Source organism: Hibiscus syriacus, unplaced genomic scaffold (genome assembly GCF_006381635.1).
Source record: "Hibiscus syriacus cultivar Baekdansim isolate YM2019G1 unplaced genomic scaffold, ASM638163v2 tig00111027_pilon, whole genome shotgun sequence".
Lineage (NCBI taxonomy): Eukaryota > Viridiplantae > Streptophyta > Magnoliopsida > Malvales > Malvaceae > Hibiscus > Hibiscus syriacus.
Window position 1 is genome coordinate 3,112,594 of NW_024062960.1, and position 12,740 is coordinate 3,125,333.

A 12,740-nucleotide genomic window follows, 5' to 3' on the forward strand; every position below is an offset into this window, starting at 1 on the left:
TATTATATATCTTCTCTATTTTTGACCCTTGGATTAGATTTGGATACTCGTTATACGTTCATGAATAAATTTTCATGTCGCTCGAGTCTGATTTACAATTTATCGGCGATCTTTCAGTAACTTGATCTTTTATGGTTCGTTTGACATGCGATCAGATCTATTTGTATCTATCTTTGTTTGAGTTTTATTGTTTTTTCTTGTATGGTCTTTATGTGATCTTAAGTTGCTAGTTTTGTTTCAATAATTATAGGAAATTGTTATGTGCTTATTTACAATTATGATTATAATTTTTTATTATAGTTTATGATATTTCTTATTTTAAATAAAATTAGTGATTTTTGAATAAAATTAGTGATTTTAAAAAAAATCTAATAATTTAATGATTACCGAAGGAATTTATTTTAAAATAAAATACTTTTTTAAAAGGATTATAATTAATTTCTTATGAGCATGAAGCCAAGCAAATACAATTAGTGGAAAAAATAATTCTAAAAAAAAAAGATGAAAAAGGTAATAGATTTTGGCTTCTTTATTAGGACACAACGCATTTTCACTAAATTTTTTTTCCCATTTGCTTAGAGATTAAAATTCAATTTATGGGAACATCGCTGCCGATCGCAACCAACAAGCTTCAACATCTCGCAAAAGTCACCGCCTTCAACGGAGCGAAAAAAGGCCAAACCCCCAACGCAGCAGCGGCGGCGGCGGCGGCGGATTGTAGGTGAAGACAAACCCAATCCCAAGAAGAAGATGGAGAGCTCCAGCGCCACTCAACGCCTGCCTCTCTCCGAGGTTGTCTCCGATTGCGTCAAGCGGTGGTTCAAAGACACTCTCAAGGAAGCCAAAGCTGGGGACGTTAACATGCAGGTTCTCGTCGGTCAAATGTATTATAGTGGCTATGGGATTCCCCGAGATGCCCAAAAGGTTTTTTTTTTCTTTCCTTTTTCCTCTTATTGGGTTCCTAAAGCTTTCCTTTTTTTTTTGTTCCACTTTGGGTGGGGTTTAGGGTTTATGCTTCTCTGTTTTGATTGCTTTGTAGAATGTACAAATATTACTGATGAATTTTGGAAATTTGCCATTTTCCTGTTTAAATTTCATTATTAGATGAAGAAGAGTTTCAAGCTTTTGTTTTTATTTTCTTGGGTTCCAAAATTAACTTAGAGCAACAACAGGGTTTTGGATTTTTTTATGTTATTTCTTATTTCGTCTCTTCCGATTAACGTTGACATTGTTTTGATATATTGTGATTATAGGGAAGAATTTGGATGACAAGGGCATCGAGGCTGCGCTCTTCGGTTTGGAAAGTCAGCGATAAGCATCCAGGTTCACCTCTGTAAATATCAATCTTCATCACCTTGTAATTGTTGACTGATAATTTATAATTTATAGTTGATAGTTGGTTGCTCTGAGTATTTATCAGGTTATAATGCAAGCGATTCTGATTCGGATGAAATCAAGGGTGATTCTTGAGTTAACATACTTTGGTCTCTGCGTTTATAACATTTAGAACTGTGAGTTGCCTTAGTGCTCTGCTTTGTTCTTATTAATTTGTATTCTTCACTGAAGTGAATATTATAGAATAACAATCCGATATTTCAGTTTTGGAGTGCATTATTGTTCTTCTTTTGCTTAACTCGCATTTTTTCACTACATTGAACATTTTATATTCTTAGGCATGTACTTGGTCCTTTTATGTAATATTTAAGCATGGATCTGCTACAAATTTACATCTTGCTTATAATCTAACTCTAACGTTCTCTTTTGCCTATACAACAATCCTTATACCCCGGGATGTGCATAACTGGTTATTTACATGATTATCGACAGTCGACACATTTTATAGAACCTAATGTTTTATCACAAACTGTTCGTAGTATCTCTTAAATTAAAGCTCGCTCTCGTCTACTCTTTCCTCTCCCATGTAGTCACACATTTCTCTCCTACCGTAGATGGTCGATATGTGCATTCCAAGCTCGCATTCTTGTGTTGAACTGGCCACATATTATGTGTTATATTTCTCCTTATCCCACTTATAGGACACTTTCACTAGGTTGATAATAGGAATTGTTTAGTGGGCTAACGCATATGCTCTTTCTTGTTCCTTTTGAGGAATGTAGTGAAAGGGGAATGATGGGTTTTAGTTGTGATAAGTCAAGCCGAGCTCCTTCATCTACTGGTCTGGGCCTGGCTCATTAATAAGCTTGATCAAGTAGGTTTACTTTACTAACAAGCCTATACGATCTCAACATGTTTGAGCTAAAGCGGAGCAGAACCTTATTTTCTGCCAAGCTCAAGTGACTTTTGAAGTGCTCAGCTTATATGCAGCTGCTTTTATGTGTTTGTCCTTGTATTTCCACCCTTGCTTAAGTGGTCTTGGGGCTAAACTATGGGGCTGAATCTAAGTTCACATTTGAAAAGCTTCTGAAAAACTAGGTAGAAAGCTCATCCTGATTCTTATATATCACTTTTAACCGGTCCCAACGTTTTGCATTCATTACATAAAAGAGACGCACTTTACGTAGTTGTCACTGCTGCTGCTGTTGTTGTATTGCATCCCATCTGACAGCAACATGAACTACTTGATGTATGATGAACATTTTAATCCTTTGTATGGAAAGTAATGTCTATTGTGCTTATGTGCAGGGTTCTCATGGCTATTTTGTCTCGTTGAATGTTCCTGTGCTGTAACAATATTTTTCTTGTAACTTTTCCCCATAAATAGTGTTTTTTGTTGTTGGTTGGGTTGTTTAAGAAAAAATTACACATGGCATGTGTTAATCAATCATAAGATAATCTGTTAATGTTGCCTTTAGACGCTGGAACACTTTTGAATTATGATTTTTTGAAACTTAAATTTGAAAAATTAAACCATGGTTAAAATATTTCAAGAGATTCTAACATAAATTGTTGCTTCACGTGTAAATTTTATTGTGAATTTTACACAAACTTGTCTATTTTAATATTATATACCGTATTTGGAATTCATGTTGTGTCTATTTAAACGTCAATAAAATAGTCTCCGGTGTTTGAGAGATTCAATAAAATACGGGTAAAATATACAAATGGTCTCTAGTGTTGTGTTTTTTAGTCCTGACGATTTGAAGTTATAAAATGATCTTTCGATTATAGAATGTTATTTTGTTGAGTCTCTGATCATTAAAAGTTATGAAATGTCATTTGAGTATTCATATGTTTTAGACTTGTCATTTTCTATTAAATCGATGGTCGTTTGAGTTGGACGTTAATATGTTGATTGTGATATAATAAAATATAATTCTAGAATCTTAAACAATTAGACTGTTGATTGTGATATGATAAATTATGATTCTATAATCTTAAACAATTATATAGCTCAGATGATTTTTGAACCATATTTTATAACATCTCGGTCAACAAGTTAATATCATATAAATAATGGGGTGATCATTTTGTAATTTTTAATAGTCGAGAGATTAATGCTCTATAATCGGGATCATATTGTAACTTTTAATAGTTGAGGGATTCAATAAAGTATTATCATATGGTCAAGGGATTATTTATATAGTTTATACTAAAATATATAATACATGATGTAATATCTAAGCATAATAAACAGAAGAGTGACAGAAAGAGTTCAGTTGAAATTGTCAAATGAAATTTAAAAATGAGTTTAACTACAAAAAGCAATAGTCAATTTATAAAAAAGCCTTGAAATAAAAATATGGAAACATTCAATGACTATGTAACGAATTAATATAATATTAAGATGAGCTAAGCAATCCTGGTCTGGGGTGGAGATAAGGATTAACTTACCAGACCCAAGTGGATACAGAGAGGACCGACTTGGACTTTTCCATTATATATAATTAGGGTTAATTCTACGTAACATCCCTAGTCTATTGTTTATGTTATAAATTGGTCCCTTACCTTCAAAATATTGGTTGGGTTCTCAAAGTATAAGCATCAGTGTTAACTAGATCCTTCTGTTAATTTGATTATCAATTAAAGTTTTAAATGTTAGTTTACATATGATATTAAACATATCTAAAATATTTTGATCAAATTATAAATACATATGAGTCTATTCAAGGGATGGGACTAGGGTAGGGTATTGGGAGAAAATAACTTAGGGATCTAAGTCGTATCTAAATTAAAAAAATATATATATGAAGATAAGATTTAATTTGAATCATAATTAAACCATCGCTTAACTGCATGAATAAGTTGAATTTGACAGGTTAAAAAAATTAATATCAACGAAATTTAAAAGTGATGTTTTTTTAATACATCAAACTTAAATTGTTCATCTACATATATATATTTTATTGATATTTTTTAAATATTCTTATATTTTGATCTTTTAATAATTTATAATGTATTATTAACAAATAAAAAAATATAATTAATTAACATTAGCATCGTGAAGTATTACATCGATATTATAATGGTCAATAACGATTTTCGTTAATTAAAGAATCGCATGAATTGATTTTTTGAGTTTAAAAATTTAATTAACTAATGAAATAATATAAAATCATTTTTAGAAAGATGCATATAACTTGTTGCACGCTTAAACCTAAATAATAATTATTTGTACACTTGAGTTAACATTTGTTTCTTATTTAGCTTCGTTTACATTATAAAATTTACCTATTAATATTTGATAAATTAACTCAATTTATAAAACTTTAGAATATCTAAAAAGGATTGAAGCTCGTCAGGTCAAATAGCTTTAAGCGAATTGTAGTATGAACTGGTAACACGGATATTCTTGATCTTTTATCTCTGCCTTCGTCTAAGAGTCTCATTTCTCTTGTAAGATCTATCATCTTTCTCTACAATAAAGCTTGACTAGTTGTTTTCATTCTAGTTCGACGTGAGACAAATGCAACAGCTGATATCATAGCCAAAATGACCGACCCACAGGAAGACTCTCTCATGATTCATCTCCCATTGATTTATTTGAAATTTTAGCAAGAGATGTTTCTGACCCTCCTTATAAACGCATAAGGAATTGATACCTGTCATATTATCATGGGAGACTTCAATTTTAATATATGCTGTAGTCCAGTCAAAGCCACATACTTTGACCGGGTATTATTTTTCGACGGTCAAGCTTTGCTTTTAGCTTCCCATGGAGGATAGTAGAGACATTATTTCAAGACCATTAGGCAACTATATAAATCATAAGCCAACACCCTTCTGGTTCTCAATTTATTCCATGGCAGCTTCGTCTCCTTTTATGCACATGGACAACGTTAATCAAGTCACCGCCGTCGCCTGGCCGGTACTTCAAGTCCCGAACTTCAAATCATTTGCTCCTCCTTTGCCATGCTCTCAAGCTCTTGTTTCCCCTTTTTCTGCTTTTAGCCCCACTGATTTCTTGGACTCGCACGTATGCTTCTTAATCATCTCTAACTGAATCACTGTTTTCATGTTATATAAATGGTGATTAACTCTTGTTTTTATGTGTTTTCAAGGCGTTTGATTTCTCTTTCCAAGTGTTCGAACTGCAGCCGAGGCCTCCACCGTCGACCGACATCATCTCGGTGGAGCAACCGGCATGGAATTTCAATGAGACCGTGAAGCAGCAATCCGAGTTGACTAACAGGAAGGTTGAAGACGGGTATAACTGGAGGAAATACGGACAGAAGCAAATGAAAGGGAGTGAGAATCCACGGAGTTACTACAAGTGCACATACCCGAATTGTCCCACTAAGAAAAAAATGGAGACTTCTTTGGACGGACAGATAACCGAGATTGTTTACAAGGGTAGCCATAACCATCCCAAGCCTCAATCAAAGAGAGGTTCTCAGACTTCGTCGTCGGAGATATCGGATCAGTTTGACAAAGCTTCACCAACAAGTAATGGTGATGACATCAATGAAAATGAACCCTATTCCAAAAGATGGTAAGCTTGGCCTAGACGAAAACAACAAACTCTCACCATTAACGTGTTTGCTCTTGCTTATGGTTTTATGATTTTTTTTGCAGGAAAGGTGAAGACGAGATCGATGGCATCGTTGGTTGTGGTAGCAAAGCCGTGAAAGAGCCAAGAATAGTGGTGCAAACAACGAGCGATATCGACATTCTCGACGATGGGTATAGGTGGAGGAAATATGGGCAGAAAGTAGTCAAGGGAAACCCCAACCCAAGGCAATTTCATTTACTCTCCACCTAATTGTGTACTGATAGGAAGTTGAATGTATCTTATTCAGCTGTAGCTGATATTGTTCTTGTGTTCATCAATGTCTTGCAGGAGCTACTACAAATGTACGACGATAGGCTGTCCGGTTAGAAAACATGTCGAGCGAGCGTCCAATGATTTGCAAGCCGTGATAACAACTTACGAAGGGAAGCACAACCATGATGTTCCAGCCGCACGTGGAACAGGCTATGCAATGAACAGGCCTTCAATCACAACTGTGAACAATGTTGATGCTCCCATTGCCATGCCTATTAGGCCTTCAGCTATCCCCCGTCAGCCTAACAATATAAGTTACAAAAACTCGGGAATTACCTTGGAAATGCTGCAGCACAACAATGATGACTTCGGGTTCTCGAGATCGGGAAAGTCGATCGGCTCCTACATGAGCCAAATACAATTCTCAAACGAGGTATTCGCCAAGGATGAACCCGGAGATGATTCATTTTTGGATGGATTCCTGTCTTGAAAAGGGAAATACTGAATGTTCAATTCACAGAATTAGTGCATTTATTCATTTGTTTAATAAATAATCTCTTCAACTTCAACACTATTCAGGATTTGACAAAGTGAAATCTTCTTTATTTTCTTTTTTTCACATTTTCTTTTGTTGTGTGTTTCCATAACTACAAATCCATAGAATAGAACATACAACAAAGAGCTAAGGAAACTGCTCTGTACTCTGTACTGGGAAGAAGTCTAAACCAATTGATCAGTTGTATGACTGAGTAAACAATTTATAGCCAGAAATCATGGCTGATATTGCCAGCAATAAAAAGGCAAAGAAAGACAAGCTGATAGCCGAAGCTGAGGAATCGGTAAAAATGTTGTCTTGACCTTCTCTCATCCGGTTCGTCATCGGAATCGCCGCGGATACTGATGAAATCAACAAGTACGACACTACCTGCATACAGTTAGGCAAAGAAACAAACATCGGAAATCAACTTAGGGCGTGTTTAGCATTGCTTTTGACTATCCAAAAACACTTTTTGATAGCAAAACTACCACTAAGTTTTTGCCATAAACCAAGAAACATATACTTATCAAAATGTATTTTTCAACTGTAAATGTAATCCTAAACTAATCCTACATGTAATCAACTCCATGGATTACTGTTTTTAATCATCGAATTTCGATCAAGGAAACACTTGAGTTTGAAGTATAACGATAATGAACGTATATCATAATATTAAATTGCGGCTGCAATCGTGATTGTGGATCTGATGATATTGTAGACGTTACTTATTTCCTAAAAACAACTACGGATTTGAATTACGAATGCCATTGCGGTGTGGCGATAATCTTGAAAAATGATTCTGCATTATTACAGTGTGTTGCTGTCACAGTTTAATACTATAATGTATATCATATCAACCAAACAGAAAAGTTTTAAAGTGATATATAAGTTGATGAAAGCATTGGAAAAAGCAACCTGATCCCCAACAAAGTCAACCATGGCAGAGAGACGTTGATCCAATATTTGCTTCGCGCTCACATGTCTCAACGCTTGTACTCCCGTGTACAGAGCCGATAGAATTGCAATTGCCAACAAGTACCTGCAAGAAAGACACCATATTTTAAAATATATCAATCCCGATCTCAAATTAAACTTTTTTTTTCAAAAATTTGGATCGAATTGACTGTGATCGGAGTTTAGTATGACCTGTATTCTTCGTATTTATCAAAATTTTTCCAATCGCCATGCTTGTTGCTAGCCGTGATTATGAAAGAGAGCAAAGAGAGGAAGAAAGCGAATCCCCTGGCGATCAAGGACCCTTTCTTCAACAAATCCTCCCTCTGCCAACGCCTGGTAATGGCGGAGACGCCGAATCCAACCCCCGGAGAGGTGGTCTCCACGTCAGCTGGGGCTTTAGGCGCCTTCGCCGGCGATGCTGCGTCAGTATCGCGGGAATTCGACATATGGGAACAGAGTTTAGTGTAATCCGAGAATGAGATTTTGAATTACTGTTACCTGAAAAAAAATGGAAAATCAAAAGAAGAAAGGAGAAGAAGGAATAGTTTTCGCGGAAAAAGAAAGAAACTTGTGGATTAAGAAACGGTGGTTGGTTCCTCAAACTGACAACTCATCCGAATCATTTTACCTGTCTTTTGATATTATTTCCAAGTTGCACCATGTTGTTTCTTAGTATATTTTCTAATACTTCTCTATAATCTTCTTAATTTCGATCTAATTAATTCAATATTAATAAATATATAAAAATATTAAATAAGATATAATTATATTGAATTGTCTCAATAGTTAATGCAAGAGTCTCTTCACAATTCGAATAATTACATTTATAAAGTGTTAATAATTTAAACAAATCTTGAATAAATACTATCTTACAATCACCTTAAACAATTCGTGTATATACCTTAACAAATCTTTTTATGGTATGATTATTTATTTGTTTTTTATGCTAGAATCTCATCTACTGTTATAATAATTTAACGCCTTGTGTTGCATTCTTCACGATACACCTCCTTATCAAGAAATGTAGATGATAAGAATAATTGTTCAAACTATACTTTATGTTAACTTTAGGTGCCTAAAGAATTTTTTGATAAGAATAGGTGTCACTTAATGGTTTTTTTAACTATTGTTATTGTGTAAGCATTTAAAGTTTAACAAAGAAAACATTAGGCACATATTTCTTACCATAAATTCTTTAGACAACTAAAGTTACTTTGAATATAGTTTTAGTACTTATTTTTGCATTAAACCATTTTTTAATGGAAAAAGATGAGTTTGAAACATATGTATAGTCGGGTGATCATTTTGTAACTTATAATAATCGGGGACTCGATAAAATATTATCTTATAATCAGAGGATCATTTTGTAACTTTCAATAGTCATGAAACTCAACAAAATAATATTTTATAGTCGAATGATCATTTTTGTAATTTATCCATTTTCTTTTAAATAATGATGTGGCGGGAAACGACTTGTCCAATTGGTGCCACTGCCACCTGGATCTAGGTTTCACATGAGACGGGATGTAAGTTGCAGCGGGCGATTCAACTTTGTCTTTATCATTCTCTATGGATAAGGACACCGTAATGGTATTGGTGGAGAAATCAATGGAATGTTGGACGTGGTGATAATTACAACCTCGACCTCTACAAGAAATTTTTGTTTGGCTTTTCAGATTTTTTTTATAATTTGTTAGTGCGCATGGCTTTTGGAGTGTGTTTCAACATATTAACACATTTATGCACACGTATACATTTGTTTGGATAATTAGGAGTTTATTCTTGTTCTTTAACCTGTTGGTTTAAGCAGCAAACACACACTTGTATCGTCTATTACTAATTTCTTCAAATCCGTAACGAATAATAATTTTAGAATTTAAATATATAAATGATTTAAATTCGTAAAAATAAATCCAAAACCTATAAATATCTAAATTCACTATCCAAATTATGGTGAAAGTGATCGCGTGATGTAAAAGAAAGAGGGAAAATAAAGCAGGGTCTTAGCTTTAGCCGCTATTGGCATTAAGCACTGCACAGGTGGACCTCAACCGTTTTTATGTTATTTTGTAGGTGTCCCTGTCCTCGTGCTGGCCTGAGTTGGAACTAATACCCTACGCCCACGGATATCCAAGATGTGTGAATTGTAGGTCTCTTTCCTCACATTTTTCACGAACCCTTCCCAAGGTACCTTTCACTGCTTTCCAACGACCACATTTCAATAGAATGAGATGAGATTGTTCAAAATGTGATTGTCTAAAAGTAACAAGGGACGAATCTACGTGGAGAGTGGGAGGGACAATTGCCCCTATTTTGATAATTTAATTAGTTTTAGATCATTAATATTTTTTAAATCATTGTAACTAAGTCTTCGTCCATCTTCAAATTCATCATTGTAATTAGTTTTAGATCATTAATATTTATCCCCTCATAATTCAATTCAATTTTGACTCTATCACTAAAAATAACATTTCATATGTGAGAGAGTTTTGATTAAAATTATTAAAAAATTATAATAAGTATTTGGATAAAATATTAAAATCAACATCGTCAAATTAAATAATAATTATGATAATATCGTATAAAATATATGACGTGTCATTTGTATTTGAAACTAAACTAATAATTAAATGCTCACTTAAACATATTTTCTATGTTTGAAAATTGTCATTTTTGTTGATGGAAACAAATATGTTGCGATGGCTATAGGTAGTTCACCTTTGTAATTGAACACAAAGCCGTAGTCGGTAGTTAGATCATCGTTAGTCAATGGTGAAATATTTTGTCACCATTGGAAAGTAGAAAAGAGATGAGTTAGAGTGAGATGGTTTCATCCCTTCTCTCGATTTTCTTCGAGAGGTTTTATAGTAGCTCTTAGGGTGCGTTTGGTTCACGGAATGTAAGATTACCTGTGGGAATAAAAGATTACTAGGGAATAAGATTACTGGGAATGTTACATTACTGTGTTTGGTTGGTTTGGCAGGAATGTAAGATTACAGTGTTTGGTTGAAGGAATAAAAGATTACTGGAATATATATTTTACCAAATTATCCTTGTTCTATATTTATTTTTTTAACAAGTGAAATTCTAAATATTTAAATAAAAATTCTATTTGTTGATAATATATTACTTTAGTATTTAAATATATAATGTATTATTTTAATTTTAATTAATATTAAATTTTACATAATTTATGTAAAAATATATTTAAATTTTACATAAATATTTAACTAAATGTTTACATTGTGGAAATTCTTCATAGAATTCATAATAATAAAAAGATGTAAACTATTTTTGTTATCTAAGATATAATATTTATTATATCTTCTATATACAATAATTTATTTATTTATCTTTTATATTTATATTTAATTCTGCATACTTTATCATTATTATTTATCTCATTAATTTATATTACAAAAACATAACTCAAATAAGTAAGAAAATATAACACTAAAAATCATATTGTCTATAATTCAAATATTTCTTTTCTATTTTATCATCTTTTCTCTATTTCTTCTATTGTTATCACTCAAGATAACTGAAAAGTTCATTACATAAACCCTTGGCATTCACCGTTTCGGATAAATATTTTTATATTACTTATTTAAACTTTAAAAATACTAATAGTTTAATGTTTTAAACGATTTTGAATTAATTTGTTTTTTTAATGGAAAAAATATGCTCTTATATTTGTTTATATTTATGAATGATTTACAACCACTACATTAATCGATTCTCGATTGAATTGGTTCGATTAAAGACCATATTAACAAGGAACCTAAAAAGAAATTCAAAAGCCATAAAATAACTTGTTCATCCGTCTTTTTTTATTTCAATTTTTGGTTTTTAAGTACAGTTCTTCGGATTTCCAATTTTATAACTACTAGATCAGCCGATTCTCAATTGAATTGGTTCGATGATCAAATTAAAGACCCTATTAACAAAGAACCTAAAAATAACTTGATCATCCGGTTTTTCCTATTTCAATGTTTGGTTTTGGTTTTGAAGTTGCTCACAACAATTCTTCAAATTTCCAATTTTAGACAGATGAACCCCCATACCAGCCGATTCTCGATTGAACTGGTTCAATCTGTCAAGAAAGATATGATGAAACAAAGACAATTGCTAAACAATGACTCCAAGTAAACAAGCTACCATTTGATTGTTAATTAGTACATTTGCTTCCATGAGAAAGATGAAAACTTGTCTGGACTAAACGATACTTGTATATTATCACAATACAATATTGGAATTCTTCTGGATGATAAAACAAAAAGTTTTACAATCAGTGTTCTGTTTTAGGGTCTGTTTGTTTAGCTGTAATTGGTTTTCCAGAAAATGAATTACTGGAATTTGAATACTGAAATTTGAATTACTGGAAAATGAATTACTGGAATTTGAATTCTGGAAAATGAATTACATTTCTGTAAAATGAATTACATTTCTGGAAAATGAATTACATTTCTGGAAAACATCTGGAAAACGTTTTATGATGTTTGGAAGATGTTATTTAAACATTTTTTCGGTATATTTTAGTGAAATAAAATTTTATAAATTATATTAATTATTTATTAAAATAATAGTACTATATTATATTTTAAAAATATTAATTAGTATATTTTAATATCTTTACTAAAATATTATTGAAATATATATAAATAATATTATTCATTATTAAATATAAAAAAATTATTATATATTATTAAAATAAAAATATAATATCTTATATTATTATAATATATTTGATTATTTTATATAATATTAAAAATATAATATTATATTATTATAAATATTAATAAATATATTTTAAATATTTTAATAATTAATATTTTGATGAAAATGATATTAAAATATTTTATTAATATTAAATTCATAAAATAAAATTATTTTGAGTATTTTTGCTTTGAAGTGAAAAGTTCGGAAAATGACTTACGGAAAATGAATCCGTAAGTCATTTTACAGAAAACACAGGAAATTATGTTACTAGGAAAATGAATTACATTCCGGAAAACGAATTACGTGAAACAAACACGGGAAAACGTTTTCCGGAAAACGAATTACGTGAAACAAACACGGGAA

The 12,740-nt window shown here is 32.0% G+C and overlaps 3 protein-coding genes across 3 annotated transcripts; 2 read left to right on the forward strand and 1 right to left on the reverse strand.

The window, feature by feature from the left end:
* The first annotated feature begins 563 nt into the window (after nt 1–563).
* On the forward strand, nt 564–1,581 carry LOC120150800. The gene is made up of 3 exons (XM_039163423.1): nt 564–924; nt 1,254–1,323; nt 1,421–1,581. The coding sequence occupies exons 1-3, from the start codon at nt 751–753 to the stop codon at nt 1,468–1,470; spliced, it is 294 nt and encodes a 97-aa protein (XP_039019354.1). The 5' UTR covers nt 564–750; the 3' UTR covers nt 1,471–1,581.
* Nucleotides 1,582–5,162: 3,581 nt separating this feature from the next.
* Nucleotides 5,163–6,658, forward strand: LOC120150992 (probable WRKY transcription factor 33). The gene is made up of 4 exons (XM_039163558.1): nt 5,163–5,374; nt 5,460–5,890; nt 5,974–6,135; nt 6,239–6,658. The coding sequence occupies exons 1-4, from the start codon at nt 5,201–5,203 to the stop codon at nt 6,651–6,653; spliced, it is 1,182 nt and encodes a 393-aa protein (XP_039019489.1). The 5' UTR covers nt 5,163–5,200; the 3' UTR covers nt 6,654–6,658.
* Nucleotides 6,659–6,814: 156 nt separating this feature from the next.
* On the reverse strand, nt 6,815–8,265 carry LOC120150787 (CASP-like protein 4B1). Its single transcript, XM_039163410.1, has 3 exons — nt 7,848–8,265; nt 7,617–7,740; nt 6,815–7,088 (listed from the first exon to the last, which is right to left on the reverse strand). The coding sequence occupies exons 1-3, from the start codon at nt 8,102–8,104 to the stop codon at nt 6,897–6,899; spliced, it is 573 nt and encodes a 190-aa protein (XP_039019341.1). The 5' UTR covers nt 8,105–8,265; the 3' UTR covers nt 6,815–6,896.
* Nucleotides 8,266–12,740: the final 4,475 nt, after the last annotated feature.